At 45.4% G+C, this 17,437-nt stretch overlaps 3 protein-coding genes across 3 annotated transcripts in view; 2 read left to right on the top strand and 1 right to left on the bottom strand.

Moving 5' to 3' along the window:
* Positions 1-17,437, top strand: part of CKS2 (CDC28 protein kinase regulatory subunit 2) — a 974,690-nt gene that overhangs the window by 661,525 nt on the left and 295,728 nt on the right. The window lies entirely within an intron of this gene.
* The window catches only part of SHC3 (SHC adaptor protein 3), a 172,436-nt gene continuing 155,074 nt past the window's right edge, over positions 76-17,437 (bottom strand). Inside the window, exon 12 of the mRNA XM_050761272.1 lies at positions 76-7,864. Within this exon, the coding sequence (XP_050617229.1) occupies positions 7,736-7,864 (129 nt within the window). The 3' untranslated portion in view covers positions 76-7,735. The remainder of the gene's footprint in view (positions 7,865-17,437) is intronic.
* LOC126937674 (uncharacterized) lies at positions 1,823-2,482 on the top strand. Its single transcript, XM_050761307.1, is given in 1 exon segment — positions 1,823-2,482. A coding segment is annotated over 1 exon segment (660 nt).

Here is a 17,437-nt window from a genome sequence, read left to right on the forward strand (position 1 = left end):
CTTCCTAGAGAAAAGTTTCAGGCTCCCCTCCTCTCTTTAGTGAGGCAATACAGAATCCATCATCCAAATGAAAGATACTTTTCACAATAGCCTTTATTGCCTGCAGACTTACATGTATAGTCCTTTAAACAATTAACTGTTTAGAAAACGGTTGCTTTTCTCAACCCTTGAGCCAGTTATTCCACGCTGGTAAGACCCTTTCACAGAAATGTAACAAGGTGCATTTTATAGAAAACATCTAATTAAATCACCAATTTCATGCTTTTAAATTGTATCTACAAGTGCAAAACTGCAACACCCAAATGTTTTTAGTATCTAAGTCAGATATCCAAAGGTTAGCTACATAATCAGAAATGCGCACACCACTGTTCTGATAATAAAGGCACATTTTCCAATAACCAATTATAACAAGAAGTGCAGCATTACCTAAATTGGGTGTGTCATCTTCCCCTCGTGGGTCACAGGATGACACTTGGGGATGCGATGCCGTGCCTGCACTTGGCGATCCCAGGAGCACAGAGATGCACCAGACAGATCATGAAGGGGCTCATGCGTGGAAACCACACCATTTCCTGACAGAGTGAAGGAATCGCTGTGGATTCATCGAAAGGGAGGAGGGAATTTAAGCTAATTCTCTTCACCTGCTGTGTTGTCAAATCTCCAAAACACTGACCAGATAACTTAGGTTTTATCCTTTGTCATAGGACAAAGATTAGAGAACTTGAAATTCGTTTTGTATTTCCACTCCTCAGGGACGTCCAAAAAGCCAGTTCCGTTCCAGTACAAAGTAGAAAGTGGTGAATTGGCAATACGCCAAGACATAGACCGTTACAGTAATTCTTTTTGTTTCACAAAAAGTTAATGGAAACAAAACAACTTTCAAATAATATTCATTTGTCAATATGTATAATTTGCTATCCAAATGCTTTTTAAAAAGTTATTATCTTATTATTACACATTAAATTTACATGGAGTTGTCTCCTAATCCTGGGATTTTAACACCAAATGTTTAATTCTGAATACAAAGAAACATTCACATACTTAATTTTACAATATTCTGGAACAAGTTATATTCAAAAGTCAAATGAACAGAGAACATTCCACTTGCAACCAACACATAGTTGTTAACAAAATTAACCCCATTAATATTTAAAGATGGATTTATCCATTAATGCCTGTTTTAATTGCCACTTGATTTTGGTGGTTAGAAACTTTGGTTATGGTAAAAATGACCACGAGTGGGAATTCATCACCTCAAAGCTCGGGACCATAGCTCCCCGTGCGCGCATCTTTCTGTCTGCAGTATTTCAAGGTGAGACAATAAAAGAGTCACCTAAAATTGTATGAGATTTTATTCCTGGTGCTTTTTCAGCGAGAACCGTTTTTCCAGCCCTAGGGAAGGAACCTGTGTGTTTTTGGCCGGAGGGATTCATCAATTCAGAACATCTGTGACAGCCAGGAGGAGGAAAGAAGGGAGGCTGGGATCACCTCCCGCCCCTTCTAGCATCTCTACTGAGAGTGGCAACTCCAGCTGTCCTTCCCCATCCTGAGCCTTCCGCGCTCTCCTCCATGCCACTAACACTCAGTATCTGACACCTGCAGTGCGAAGCCTCCAGAGTCCCCAGACTGACCTGGGCACTCCGCTCTCGTTGGTTCTAGTTCACTTGGACACACGGGTACCTTAAGGCTTGTCACACTCCACACCTTTGTGTGTGTGTGTCTATTTCTTTCTAGGTTATAAACTCAGGCAGAGACCTCATACATTCACTTCTCTATCCCACGATTCCAGTACAGCGTTGGCCACATATTAACTAATGTGCAAATGAGCCCAAGAAGCTGGCCAGAAATCCCAAGAGACTGTGCCAAGTACATGCAGCTGCACCTGGGAATACACCAAAGCATGACATCACGAGCACAGCCTCCTCCACCACACCTTCCCTTTCTCCTCCTTCCCCGCTGGCCTCAGACAGCTATGCATGGCTGCATGAACAAAGGTCTAAATCTAGGCTTGTTTTAGCCTCCTCTTCCCTTCTTCTCATCTTTATTCTGCCTCCACCTTCTTCTTTCCACGTCTTCCCCTGCTGGCTTCTCTGTCGTTTCCCACAGTGGGTTCCCCCAGCCCCCGTGGTCCTCATGTCCTGTTCTTGTTCCCTTTGTGCTGGATCCCACATCCTACAGCATCCAGGACCATCCTCCATGGCTGATGCCACAGCCTGCCAATTCCCAAATTCTTCACGTTTGTTTGACTTCCTAGCTAGTTGTAAAACCAAAGCCCAGGGAGGAATCCCAAGGTGCACAGCATAGAGTCAGTCTGCATGTGTACAGAGACGCAGATCCGTTTTTAATCAATGTAAGTATATGCATGTACGTATATACATATGCAATTCACATTCACAAGTCCTGGTATAAAGTTGCAATTTTTCTGGCTGCTATAAAATGTGCCAGTTTTAAAACTGTGCATTTGTTGCTTGCAAACTTATAAATATGTATAAACCCCATTATAAATAAATTGTGGCTGGCAGATGGCATTTAAGCTGCCAGCAATGGTTGCATGGAGTTATAAATGCTTATTAATTCTCCACTTTTAAATTCACAGCACGGACCCTGGGATCTGTGACATGAAGTGGTGTGAAAACATAATTATAAATTAGAGGGGGGAAAGCCATCAATAAGAGACAGGTAAGGGCTGGAAACTCTCACTAGTGAGTGATTCTCAAAGTCAAGACTTCAGAGCAGCTGCACCAACATCGCTTCGAGAATTTTTGAAATGCAAATTCTCGGGCCCCACTCCAGACCTAGGGAGTCAGGAGCTTGGCGGGGCCAGGGGGTGGGAGGGCCTGCCATCTTTGTCTGAACCAGCTCGCAGGGTGGTTCTGATGCCTGCCTTCCATCCGAGTCTGCTTGTCATGAGCGCCTGTCTCTCGGCCCAAGGACTTCCCCGGCTTGGGAGGCACGTACAGGTGTGTGCAGGGCCAGTCAGAAACTGTTTCCAGAAACAGCCTTCCATAAGTGATAGACTTGGTGACTAAACACCCCAGCCGTCTCCCCGCTCTGCTGGGTTAACTCTGGGGTGTCAGCTCTGTCTCTCAGGGTTCCCCAGTGGGATTCGGCTCCAGTTGTGCACATGATGGTAACTTACTTGATAATGCATGTCTTCCTCGTCAGCTTCCTTCTCGCCCTACTCCTGGGATCTTCACTCAAATAAACTACATACCCTCAAGTCCTCTCTCAGGGTTTCCCTCTGGAGAAACCCCAACTAAGACAGAGGAAACAGAAACACTGCCTCTCGCATCTGAATGACTCAGGCTTTTACGCATTTCGAGATGGAGCACAGATGTAGAACCCAGGAGGGAAGCATTGCGTGCCATTTCCATGGGGTGGGGGGTGAGCTTTACGCACAGGTCCAGGACTGTGAGTCCTGTGCTCTTTCCTAAGTTGATCCCCAGGCCCTTGCATGGCTCCAGTTTCCTCTTCTGAAAAGCGGGGCCCCCAGCTGGACTGTCTTGCCGAGCTCCCTGCCCTGTGATCCTGTGTGGAGCTGACAGTTCTAGGTTGACACTATGTCCAGGAGTGGGTTTGTCCACTTCATCTGTCTTAGAGCCAACTTTGAAAGTTCCACGGGAGAACCTGAGTATTACTCTAAAACCACTGTCTGGGTCCTGCAATGACCTCTGCGATCTTTCCACAATCCTCCTACTCACTCCCAATACTACTGTCACCGTCCACAGAAAGGGATTTGTGGACAGCACGCAAAGTTGGGCCAGCAAGAGGGAACTGATGGGCACGTTGGGAATGCAGAATTTTAGAAAATCATTGCGCTTTACATGTTTCATGTATTTGTCAATCCCCAGCACTCCCTCAAGCTGGGAACATGTATAGCCCTGCGGTGTAGAGCACACCAAGGCTCAGAGAAATCCAGCAACCCGCCTGAGTCCATGCCGTTTGGGTGTACCAGGGTGGAGGTATCTACTCGTGGATAGCACTGCCCCTGCCCCAGGAACGCCTACAGTCCAAGACTTCTGCCCAGCTCAGCCCAACAGAAAAGAAATGTGTGACTGCCCTTCAGGTGGCAGCCAGTTTGGAGGAAATGAGGACCCAGACGTCCGTCTTAAAGCATTGCTTATAGAAAGAAGCTACCCAAGTTTTGGATGCTACTGAAAAGGAAAGCTTTATTTCGGGAGCTGGGGCCACTTTCAGAATCCTAGCACCAGGCCTGGAGGCTGGGCTGGACACACATGTCCACTGTGCCCCCAGCACATGGGCCCTTTAGGATCCACCCTTCCCTGAGCCTGTCCTTCCTTTTAGGTTAGGCCTTTACCTATACACACGGCTTCTCATTTCCTTTCTTCATTAGAAATTTCCCACGACCTCCTCCTCCTCCAGGAGGCCCTAAAGAAGGCCATATATGGCCCAATCAGGCCTTTGTCCATTATCCCAACATTAGAGATGGCCTGACAAAATAGCCGCTCGCTCGTCAAGGCTGAGCGGACGCCCAGTCTTTGGGCGCTTCTGATATAAAAAGCAGCAACAGTGGTGTCTTAAGCACAGGATTTAAGATTGAGTCATTTGACTGCGGTGTTTTTCACCTCCCCACCTGATTCTCCAGTGAGCTACTCAGTGGCAGCCTTGGAGGTCAAGAATCAAAGCTGAGTTAAACCACAATGAGCACCCCCATGGGAGGCCCAGCCGGCCTCCGTGCGACAGAGATGTCATTTGAAGCACAGCTGATTCATTCGTGGGGTTAAGGGAGGTGGGTAGGGGTCTCTAGGGCCACTCAGTAAGGGCAGAGGGGCCGTTTTAGGACTGCTGGCCCCCACCTTGTACTCCCAGAAGACATAGAGTCTGGGGTTAAGTGTTGGGGGTGCCCATTGGAGGGGCAGCAGGGCCCAGGTGCACTCTGCAGGGCCACAGTGGCCCAGCACAGCAGCAGCAACTGTGCCCTAGAAGCCCGAGGCCCTGGAACGCAAGGTATAGTGCCGTTCCCACTGCGTTCACTGTTCAGCTTCCCTGCCCTGCCCAGGCAGAGATGTGGCCTGAGAAAGTGTGGGGAAGAGGGGCCCAGGCAAGACAGGGGGGAGGCTCCACTGCTTTTGCCTTGGAATCCTGAGCTCAAAGCACAGGCTGGCACACAGCAGGGCTCAGGAAATGCTGAGTGAGCAGGGCTCTGCAGCCAGATGATAACATGGCCTCCAGCAAGGTGTGGCACCAGCCCCAGCCTCAGTTTCCCCATGTGTCAGTGAGGCTCACAGGAATGGTCCAGCACACGGTGCTGGAGGGAAGAGTTGGGATAACTAACGTGCGCTCTAATCCGCTTTACAAATGGAAGGGAACAAAGATTAGAAAATCGCTGCCATCTGCTATGTCTGAAGCCTGCTCACTTCACTGGCACTATTCTAGTGTAACCAATATTCTAATCTGAGATTTAAAATGTATATTTTGAATTAATATTAAAAAGAAAAAATTTGACTCCAATACTTTGAATTTTTAAATTGATTCTCATGCAAAAAAAGTATTATATATATTTTCTATCACCATCGAACTAGACACTGACTTCACAGCAGGAGCTACTAAAGCTGCAGATTACCATTCAAGTCCCCCCAAGAGAAAAATAAAGTAAATCAAATGTTACAGCATTCATAGCTCCTAATTTGCATTTCCTACTTTGCTATTGTCCCTGAATGTTATAATAGCATTTTGACCTTTCACAAATGGGGAATGCACGAATGTTGAAAGAAGGTTATTTCGCACATTTTTCTATGTGGTGCACATGCACATACAGGTGGGTCAGAGCTGTGTGTGTCTCTCCAGGGCTCCCAGCCTCCCAGAGGACAGATGTGCAGGGCGGCTCTCAGAGCATCCAAGTCAACACTGTCTCGGGGCAGAAGCCGGATGCAGCTGCTGCCAGCATCCCCATGCAGCCCTCTGCTTCTAGATCACTAAGCAGAGTATCCACATCATGCCTGAAGCCAAAACCATTTCAGGAAACAGTAGCTCAGTCTACATTAGTGCCAGACTCTCCAGAGTGTCAATCCACTGCAGAACATTCTAGAACACTGACTTCACTGTCATCTCAAATTCATTGGACCCTCAAAGGCAAAACCCCCCTAGAAAGCCATGTATGAAGGCTGGGGCCTGCCCTGACTCATCCTCACTGGTTAGCTCTAACCTATCCTTCCATCTGGCCACACGCACACCCCAAGGCAGAAATGGGGCTCACGCCATTGGCATTAGAACTTAGCAGTATTATTATCTGCCAGAGGTTTCAGACTCCTTGTAACTCTCCTTACAGGATCAGATTTATCACTATCCAACTCTAAACATGGTTAGGGTGTCTTTCTGTTCTGCTGACCTGTACCCTACAGGGTGCTGTACCCTGTTGGGGTCTCACCAGAACGAGAGCCAAGCTGCCAACGAGCAAATGGATCCATCTATTCTTTAAAGGGTATCTGTGAAAATCACAGGGCAGTCTCAGCCCAGATAGTATTTGAAAGCCCTAAACATTGCCAGTTTTCTAACACCAAATGACTCCTCAGGAAATGACAGTATTTTACCTGGAAGAAAGGGAGTCAAGACAAAGAGTGGGGGTGGGCACATGCTCTTCCCTGCAGCGACTGGGAAACCTTGTTGGGACAGCAGGCCTTTCCCCCATCCCTCATGCCAGAGGCAGAACCTCAAATGGATTCCAGTGACTCCTGGGTTTCTGGCACATGCAGCCCCAGAAGCCTCAATGCCTGAGTCTCCGGGACTGAGCTCTGGGATGGGTGCCTGCTCTTGCTGTCACACGGGCTTCTCCCCTATTGTATAAGGTGGGAGGGGGACTTTACTAGCAACTACCACAAGCAGCCTGTAGTCAACCACTGACTAGAGGGAGATACAAACCAGGAACTTGCCCCAGCCACCCTTTTACAAATACCCATTTTAGCATTAGATGCACAAGAACAGGGAAGCACTCGTCAACCAAGATCTTGGTTGGTGAAGCTTATTTTGTGCCATTTTGGCATGAAATGAATTCCCAAGTACTCCTTGCACAACTGGGGTCAAGGGTGGCGGGGTCCAGTGCTCAGCAGGACCCGGAGGAGCTGGAGTGCCACCTGTTCTTTAGTGAAGCTGCAGTGAGTCGTCTGGTGCTGGACACCCCAGGCACGTGGAGTGCAGTGCAGGGAGCACAGGAGGTATCCTAGGGAGGCCAAGGGAGGATGTCTGCTCCCACCAGCAAGCACAGTCATGCCTCAAAACAAGTATCTCATAGCTTTCAGTGCAGGGCTAGGCATGCTCTGAGCAGCACGCCTTGCAATTCCATCACAATTCTGTTCTTCTATTCCCCTCCAATTGTGCTTATTAGGTAAAACTGCAGGCTACACCTTCCTAGTGGCATTTCCTGGTGGAATGGGTCAGTTGAATTAAATTTTTGCCTGGACAACTACAGTCAAACTTACTTTTTTTTCATTAAAAACATACAGCACAGAACATTAGTCTTACATCTTTCTTAGTCTTAAAAAATATAAATATAGAGGGATACTTTGTACAGGATGTATAGGTATGTACACCTTTAATATGCATATGAGAAATTCAGAACCAAGTTTATGAAACTTGACCTTAAAGGAAGCCTTCCTTTTGAAGCTTTTGAAGAAGGCTCTGAGCCATAGGCAGCTGTCCCAGTTCCTGCAGCCCCGATTCCAGTCCACTCCAGGTCCTCCTGACCTGGTGCACAGTGCTGGGAGCAGCGCTGGCTGGGTCACTGCTTCCTCTCCACTGGCTGCTGGAGGCACAGCTCACTCCCCGCAGAGACGATGGGCAGGCTGCTCTCTAGGTGGTGGTTGATGAGGTGGCTGATACTGTCAAAGACTCTGTCCTTCGTCCGGATCTATGAATGAAGCAAAGGAACGGTTAAGCATATCCCACAGGCAGTAAAAAGAGAACATGCTTTGCTCAGAATCAGCCAGACCATCTGAACTGGCCCAGAAGGAAAGGAGGAGGGGACAAGGGGCTTCCTCCACTTTAGAGATGCCATCTGCAAAGACCCTGGTCACTAGCAATGGCCAATCCATTTCATTGGTTGGGCTCACCTCCAAACTACCTGAGGACCTTTCAGTAACCATAAGCTCAGGCCCCTGGGACTGAGCTCTGGAATGTCTCAGCCCACTGTCCTATAGGCATGGCCTCCCCATCCTTCACCAACCAGGGCCACCTCACCTGTCTCTCCTGCTCCCTCCCTGGGAGGGAACCCTGCACTGGGCTCTGCAGTCTCCCATGACCCTCCCACCTCTAGGCCTTTGCATGGCCATCTCCCGGCCCAGAATGAGTCTCTTCCATCTGAGCCTGGCCCCACCTCAAGGCCAGCACCTCCGGGCAGCCTTCCTTCCTCCCCAGGCATCCTGGGCACCCACCAGGGGCAAGCTCCACAGTTCCCCAGAGGAGCTCCTGTTGCCCCTGCAGTCCCCCACTGGAGAGTGAGCCAGGCTGGGTCAGAGGTACAGGCTCCATGTTCCTGGGCTTCCAATTCTACAGCCTGCCCATCAACTTTTAATGCCATGTTAGGGGAGAGGAAGTTGAACACTGCCCTGCTTGCTGGCCTGCACCGTGGTCCCTGGGGTCCATCAGCTGCCTCCACTCTGAGCCGGCACATTCACAGATATGGCTCACACTTGAAAAAGGTGGGGTGGGGCCTGTCAGGAGCTGTCTTTCGAGGAGTTCTGGACACAATGCCTTGGGACTTGCATGTTTGAGAAGTGGGAGATGGAGGCAGAAAGCAGCCACCTGGCTATGTCCATTCACCCTCACAGGCCACCCTCGCGGTTACGCTCGAGGGTCAGTTGAATTCCCTGCTTCGCTCTCCAGCCTTAGTAGGGGTCTCCTCTCCATCAGTGTGTGCAGATGAATTTCCAGAAGCCCATCCTTTCATGGGACACCCAGCTCTCCTCATCCTCCTGCAGGGGACTCCCAAGGCTATGTTCATTCTCCGGTTTTCCCCAATATTATCTTTTCCCCAAATTCTCATTGTCACTCCTGCTTCCACTAATGTGGCCACTCTTGCCTCTCCCCCTCCATCAACCTACCAAAGAAACATCAGCCTCTGGACTTTTAACCACCATCCCAAATCTATACTTCAGGTGTGCATATTGGAAGTCCCCACCCAAGGTGCTCTGAGAAGCTTATACCATCTGCTCATGGCTCTACCAACTAGCAGCTGAAGGAACAGAAGAACTTTGAAATTAGAGTGTTTTCCTCCTGCAGGAACCCTCGCCACCCATCTCTGTAAGCGCCAGAGGGAGATCTCTCCGGACCAGAGGGTCTCCTGATTTTTGAGCACTAAGCCTCACTAAGGATGTAACCTGTTGGGCAAGTTCAGAAAGGAAGCTTTTGGCAAGACTTCCCGGCATCTTTCTACTGAAGTTGTTTAATTCTCTTGGGGCTCCTCAGCATTCCTGCCCCAGAAAGACCCCCTGAGTGACTCAAGCAGCATACTTATTTGGAAGCCGGGGGCACCCAGGAACTCGGCTTGAGACCAGTACTGGGGTGTTGCCTTAACATTGACTCCTTACTCTCATTCCTTAATGACTGACACGTAAGTTCTGAGCAAACTGGAATGGGTGAAGCATGGTTTAGGGCAGGGAAGTGTCTGAGACAATAGTCTCAACCTGGTCTCACCTCCAAACCTCCTGAGGACCTTTTAGTAACCACAGTCCAGGCCCCAGGCCAGTTCCATAAGGAGCTCAGGGTGTGGCCTGGGCACCAAGTGTCTTAGGCTCCTCCAGTGATTCCAACATGCTGTCAAAGCTGAGAATCACCAGTTAGCATATTTCAGTATATAGGCTGGCCAACATAAACACATATATATGTATTTACTGACTAAGGAAATAGAGAGGCCAGTTCACTTCTTTGCCATAAATACTGAAGTCTGGCTCCTGCCCAAAGAACTTACAGCCAACAGAACTCTCTGTGTGGACCCACCTGTTATGCACTAGAAATGCTGATGGCTGATTAAAACCACTGGGCAGCCAAGACAAACTTAGACTCCAGACACACCTGCAAGGATTCTGCCACAGTGAAGACACATGGAATGTTAACCCCAGACAACTGGTTGAGGCTGTGCATAGTAAAGAGGAAATAAAAATCAAGATGAAAGCCTTCATTCTAGTCAGGCTACAGAAGAGACTAAAATATACATATACTAGAAATTTAGAAAAGTCTAAAATTAATCATCTAAGCTTCCACCTTAGGAAGCTAAAAAAGGAAGAACAAATTAATCTAAAGTAAGCAGGAGGAAAGAAATAATAGATAAAAATTAGGGCAGAAATCAATAAATTGAAAACAGCAAATCAGTAGAAAAAATAAATGAAACCAAAAGCTGGTTCTTTGAAAATATCAATACAATTGATAAACCTCTAGCCGGGCTAAGAAAAAAAGATGATAAAGCCCAAATTATCAATATAAGAAAGAAAAGAGGGGACCCCACAAGAGATCCCATGAACATTAAAAAGACAGTAAAGGAATACAGGAATAACAGAATTCAACCTTGTGGCCAGTTTATCAGGTTCTTATTTGCATTTGATTTACAATATTCCCAACATATGATAGGTTTATTGGGATGTAAGCTCATCCTAGGTTGGGGGGCATCTGTATTATGGATGACTCTATGCTCATAAATTTGATAATCTAAATTTAAAAATTCCTTGAAAGGTACAACCTGCCAAAACTCACACAAGAAGAAATAAACAACTGGAATAGGCATATATATATTAAAGAAATTGAATCAATAATTAATAACCTTCCAAAACAAAAAACACAAGGCCTAGATGGGTTCACTGGTGAATTCTATCAAGCATTTAAGGAATAATTTATTTCAATTCCCTACAATCTTTCTCAGAAGATAGAGTCAGAGAACATACTTCCTCATTCTATGAAGTCAGCATTACCTTAATACCAAATCCAAAGACATTAAAAGAACTCTAACAGAACAGAGCCCTCAGAAATAATACCACACATCTACAGCCATCTGATCTTTGACAAATCTGACAAAAACAAGAAATGGGGAAAGGATTCCCTATTTAATAAATGGTGCTGGGAAAATTGGCTAGTCATAAGTAGAAAGCTGAAACTGGATCCTTTCCTTACTCCTTATACAAAAATTAATGCAAGATAGATTAGAGACTTAAATGTTAGACCTAAAACCATAAAAACCCTAGAAGAAAACCTAGGTAATACCATTCAGGACATAGGCATGGGCAAGGACTTCATGACTAAAACACCAAAAGCAATGGCAACAAAAGCCAAAATTGACAAATGGGATCTAATTAAACTAAAGAACTTCTGCACAGCAAAAGAAACTACCATCAGAGTGAACAGGCAACCTACAGAATGGGAGAAAATTTTTGCAATCTACCCATCTGACAAAGGGCTAATATCCAGAACCTACAAAGAACTCAATCAAATTTACCAGAAAAAAACAAACAATCCCATCAAAAAGTGGGCAAAGGATATGAACAGACATTTCTCAAAAGAAGACATTCATAGAGCCAACAGACACATGAAAAAATGCTCATCATCACTGGCCATCAGAGAAATGCAAATCAAAACTACAATGAGATACCATCTCACACCAGTTAGAATGGCAATCACTAAAAAATCATGAAACAACAGGTGCTGGAGAGGATGTGGAGAAATAGGAACACTTTTACACTGTTGGTGGGACTGTAAACTAGTTCAACCATTGTGGAAAACAGTGTGGCGATTCCTCAAGGATCTAGAACTAGAAATACCATTTGACCCAGCCATCCCATTACTGGGGATATACCCAAAGGATTATAAGTCATGCTGCTATAAAGACACATGCACACGTATGTTTACTGCGGCACTATTCACAATAGCAAAGACTTGGAATCAACCCAAATGTCCATGAGTGACAGACTGGATTAAGAAATGTGGCACATATACACCATGGAATACTATGCAACCATAAAAAAGGATGAGTTCGTGTCCTTTGTAGGGACATGGATGCAGCTGGAAACCATCATTCTCAGCAAACTATTGCAAGAACAGAAAACCAAACACTGCATGTTCTCACTTATAGGTAGGAACTGAACAATGAGATCACTTGGACACAGGAAGGGGAGCATCACACACCAGGTCCTATTGTGGGGAGCGGGGAGGGGGGAGGGATAGCATTAGGAGATATATGTAATGTAAATGACGAGTTAATGGGTGCAGCACACCAACATGGCACATGTATACATATGTAACAAACCTGTACGTTGTGCACACGTACCCTAGAACTTAAAGTATAATAAAAAAAAAAGAACTCTATAGCACAATATCTCTCATGAACATAGATGCAAAAATGGTCAACAAATATTAACAAATTGAACTCAACAATGTATAAAAATAAGTATACACCACAACCAAGTGGAATTTATTTCAGGTATGCAAAGTTAGTCAAATATTCAGAAATCAATTACTTTTATCCATCATGTTAAAGAAGAAAAATCACATGATCATATCAATGGATGCAGACAAAGCATTTGACAAAATCCAACATCTCTTACCAAGAGATTTTTTCTTTTTTTTTTTTTTTTTAAAAAAAAAGGTCTTTTTTTTTACAAACAAATGGAAATACATTCCATGCTCATGGATAGGAAGAATCGATATCGTGAAAATGGCCATACTGCCCAAACTAATTTATAGATTCAACTCTATCCCCATCAAGCTACTGCTGACTTTCTTCACAGAATTAGAAAAAACTACTTTAAATTTCATATTGAACCAAAAAAGAGCCCACATCACCGAGACAATTGTAAGCAAAAAGAACAAAGCTGGAGGCATCATACTACCTGACTTCAAATTATACTACAAGGCTACAGTAACCAAAACAGTATGGTACTGGTACCAAAACAGATATATAGACCAATGGAACAGAACAGAGGCATCATAAATAACACCACACATCTACAACCATCTGATCTTTGACAAACCTGACAAAAACATGCAATGGGGAAAGGATTCCCTGTTTAATAAATGGTGTTGGGAAAACTGGCTAGCCCTAAGCAGAAAACAGAAACTGGACCCCCTCCTTACACCTTATACAAAAATTAACTCAAGAAGGATTAAAGACTTAAATGTAAGACCTACAACCATAAAAACCCTAGAAGAAAACCTAGGCAATACATTTAAGACATAGGCATGCACCAAGACTTCATGACTAAAACACCAAAAGCAATGGCAACAAAAGCCAAAATTGACAAATGGGATCTAATTAAACTAAAGAGCTTCTGCACAGCAAAAGAAACTATCATCAGAGTGAACAGGCAACCTACAGAATGGGAGAAAATTTTTACAATCTACCCATCTGACAAAGGGCTAATATCCAGAATCTACCAAAGAACTTAAACACATTTACAACAGAAAAATGACCCCATCAAAAAGTGGGCGAAGGATATGAACAGACACTTCTCAAAAGAAGACATTTATGCAGCCAACAAAGTATGAAAAGAAGCTCATCATCAGTGGTGATTAGAGAAATGCAAATCAAAACCACAATAAGACACCATATCACATCAGTTAGAATGGTGATCATTAAAAAGTCAGGAAACAACAGATGCTGGAGAGGATGTGGAGAAATAGGAACACTTTTACACTGTTGGCAGGAGTGTAAATTAGTTCAACCATTGTGGAAGACAGTGTGGTGACTCCTCAAGGATCTAGAACCAGAAATACCATTTGACCCAGCAATCTCATTACTGGGTATATACCCAAAGGATTATAAATCATTCTACTAAAAAGACACATGCACATGTATGTTTATTGCAGCACTGTTCACAATAGCAAAGACTTGGAACCAACCCAAATGCCCATCAGTGATACACTGGATAAAGAAAATGTGGCACATATATACCATGGAATACTATGCAACCATAAAAAAGGATGAGTTCATGTCCTTTGCAGGGACATGGATGAAGCTGGAAATGGTCATTCTCAGCAAACTAACACAGGAACAGAAAACCAAACACCACATGTCCTCACTCATAAGTGGGAGTTGAACAATGAGAACATGTGGACACAGGGAGGGGAACATCACACACCAGGGCCTGTCAGAGGGTGGGGGGCTAGGGATAGCATTAGCAGAAATACCTAATGTAGATGACGGGTTGATGGACGCAGCAAACCACCATGGCACGTGTATACCTATATAACAAACCTGCAAGTTCTGCACAGGTATCCCAGAACTTAAACTGTAATTTTAAAAAGGGTCTTAAAACAAACAAACAAACAAACAAAAAAACTCTCGATAAAGTAGGTTTTTCTTTTCTTTTTTTTTTTTTAAGCCCTCTTGATAAAGTAGGAGAGGAAATTCCTCAACTTGATAAAGAATATCTATGGGTTGGGCATGGTGGCTCATACTTGTAATCCCAGCACTTTGGAAGGCCAAGGCAGGAGGATCACTTGAGGTCAGGAGTTCAAGACCAGCCTGGCCAACACAGTGTAACCCCATCTCTACTGAAAAAAATTCAAAAATTAGCCAGACGTCATGGTTGGTAACTATAATCCCAGCTACTCAGGAGGCTGAGGCAGGAGAATTGCTTGAACCCAGGAGATGGAGGCTGCAGTCAATTGAGATCACGCCACTGCACTCCAGCCTGGGCAACAGAGCAAGACTCTGTCTCAGGAAAAAAAAAAAAAAAAAAGAATATCTGCAAAAAAACCCTACAGCTAACATTATATCTGATACTGAGAAACTCAAAGATCAAGAACAAGACAAGGATATTCCCTCTCACTACTCCATTTCAATATTGTACTGGAAGTCCTAATATTCCAAAGAAAACCTATAGAATTTATTTTCTGATTTCATCTTTGTAAACCATTATTGCTAAAACGTGTTGCCATTTTTAGGTAGAAATATCCAAGGTTTCACAGCAGCTTAATTAAAATATGCCTCTTCTCTAGGCTGGGGGAAGAAGTGCACACTTGACTTTGTGTGGCCTGTGGTCAGAAGGCATCACCTACAGTGTCCAAAAGTAAGACAGTAAGACAGAAAAGAAAAAAAAAGGTATACTGATTGGGAAGGAAGAAATGAAACTGCCTTTGTTCACAGATGGCATGATTGTCTAGAAGAAAATCTGAAAAAAAAATCAAAAGAACCTCCTTGAACTAAATGTGATTATAGTAATGTTGCAGGATATAAGGTAAATATACAAAAGTCAATCACTTTCCTGTATATCAGCAATGAACACATGGAATTTAAAATTTTAAACGCAATACCATTTACATTGGCACCCCTGAAAATGAAATAGGTATAAATCTAACAAAATGCCTATGAGATCTATATGAGGAAAACTACAAAAGTCCGATAAAAGAAATCAAAGAACGAAATAAATGAAGAGGTATTTCATATTTATGGATAGGAATCCTCAATATTGTCAAGATGTCAGTTCTTTACAATATTTATTAAATAATATCAAATAAAGTCTATTTAAAAACCAAAAGAATAAATGAATATTCAGTTTGAGAGCACTGGGTGGGACTCGGTTTTCAGGGAGAGAAGCTGGAGGAGGTGAGGTTTTGCAAAGGAACAAAAGCAACATCTCCTACTCCTAAAACAAGAGCACTTTGGAGCCTCTGGAATGATTCATAGTAAGGAATTTCTTCTTGATTTGATTTTTGTAGACTGTTCCTGTTAAAAATGTGTATCGTTTTTAGGTAGAGATCCCCAAGGTTTCACAGCAGCTTAATTAAAACATATTTCTTCCCTAGGCTAGGGCAGAAATGCACACTCAGCTCTGTGTGGCCTGTGGTCAGCAGGAATCACCCCCAGTGTCCAAAAGTAAGGAGAATGGGGGTCAGGTTAAGGGGTGAAAGATGGAGAGGTGACACGGGGTTGGAAGGTGGAAGATAGGAATGGTGGGGGTGAGAGGTGAGGGTGGAGGGTGAGAAGCAGCAGGGCAAGGAGGTGGGGTGCCAGTTGTGGGGCAGGCTCCTTTGTCCCATATTTTGGGTGTGGGGACCTCTGTGGTCTGTGGACAACAGCAGGTCTGGCTTGTCCTTTTCATCCTTCCCTCTGGGCCTCCCTCAGGACTCCCTAGATGTTTGGTAGGAAGGTGAGGGCTCCTCCTCTGGCTGTGACCTATGTCCAAGTCAAAGCAGGAGAAAACACGGATAGTTTCTGGTGCCAGGCTCTAGGGGGACACTAAACTATCACCAGCAACAAAATGAGACAGATAAATCATCCTTAAAGAAGGCCTTGCAGGGGCTGGCACAAAACTGCCCTCACGTACAGTAGGCGATGCAGGCCCAGGAGGAGAGCAAAGTGGGCAGGCCGACCTCAGGACGTGGGTGCTGTGAGTGGAATGTACAGGAATGGGGCAGGGGACATAGGTGAGTCCCCCCATCAACGCTCCATGTCTCCTCCATCAGCAGTGACTAAGCTGGGCACAAATGTCTGTTTGCAGGATTGTGTGTCTGGGTGGAGCTCTGCCACTGGGTGCTGTACCTTGGTGATCCTCCAAAGTTCCCAGTGGTGGAAGGATGCAGGGGAGAGCCTTCTGCCTATGGTGGCACACATGGGCCTCATGAGGACACTCAGGGCTTGGGAAGGTGCCCGGGGGAGCGGTAGGGATCTGCCGAGCTGCAGCCCCAGTTTGACCTCACAGGGACATTTCACACTGAGCTTCAGTGCCCACACAGGAGATGCCCACCAGTTGCACCAGCCTTCTGGAACAATAATATTCTAGCAGAATCAGGTTTGTAGCTTTTGTTCTCATTGTATGGAAAGTCCACTCGTTGTTAGTATTGACTATCACTGCCAATTCCACCTTAACAATGATTTTTCAGGAGCTCTGCAGCTGGATAGAGGGGTAGTCTCCTCCTGCCCCAGGGAAAAGCCCAGGCTACCTTGGGAACTGTGCCATCTCCATGAGACCTCCAGGACAGAATTTGATGAATCACTGCTCAAGAAACCACAAAGAAGTCTTCACTCAGCTGCCAGAGTAGGGAGGCCAACACCACCGCACTCAACGTCCCCACAGCCATGACCTCAGTGACCAAAGACAGCACCAGATCTGCTCACAGAGTGGAGGGCCTAGGCCCAGGTCACCTCTGGGAAAGCATAGCTGTCCCACAAAACTAACCCGAAATCCATGTAAAAACCCACAAACCAGAAGCAAAGCAGGCAGAGAGAAGGAAGTACTGTAGGAAGCTGAGCAGTGGCTCTCCTTGAACCCTGCCTGCATGCCGGGGCTCATCTGCCTTGGGCCATCCCAGGTGAGGCTCCCCTGTCCTGCACCAGGTGGAAACTGAGCGCTTCCAGCACCCCTTGGGGCCAGTAGAACACAGTGCTAGGAATCTGAATCTTGAGAGCTGGAGGGCTCCTTCCACATTGCCTGACGTTGCCCTCTAAGACATTTCTTTCCTAGCCATGGAACAACTCTGTCACACAGAGCCCTACCTG

The sequence above is a fragment of the Macaca thibetana genome, chromosome 15 (genome assembly GCF_024542745.1).
Source record: "Macaca thibetana thibetana isolate TM-01 chromosome 15, ASM2454274v1, whole genome shotgun sequence".
NCBI classification, from domain to species: domain Eukaryota; kingdom Metazoa; phylum Chordata; class Mammalia; order Primates; family Cercopithecidae; genus Macaca; species Macaca thibetana.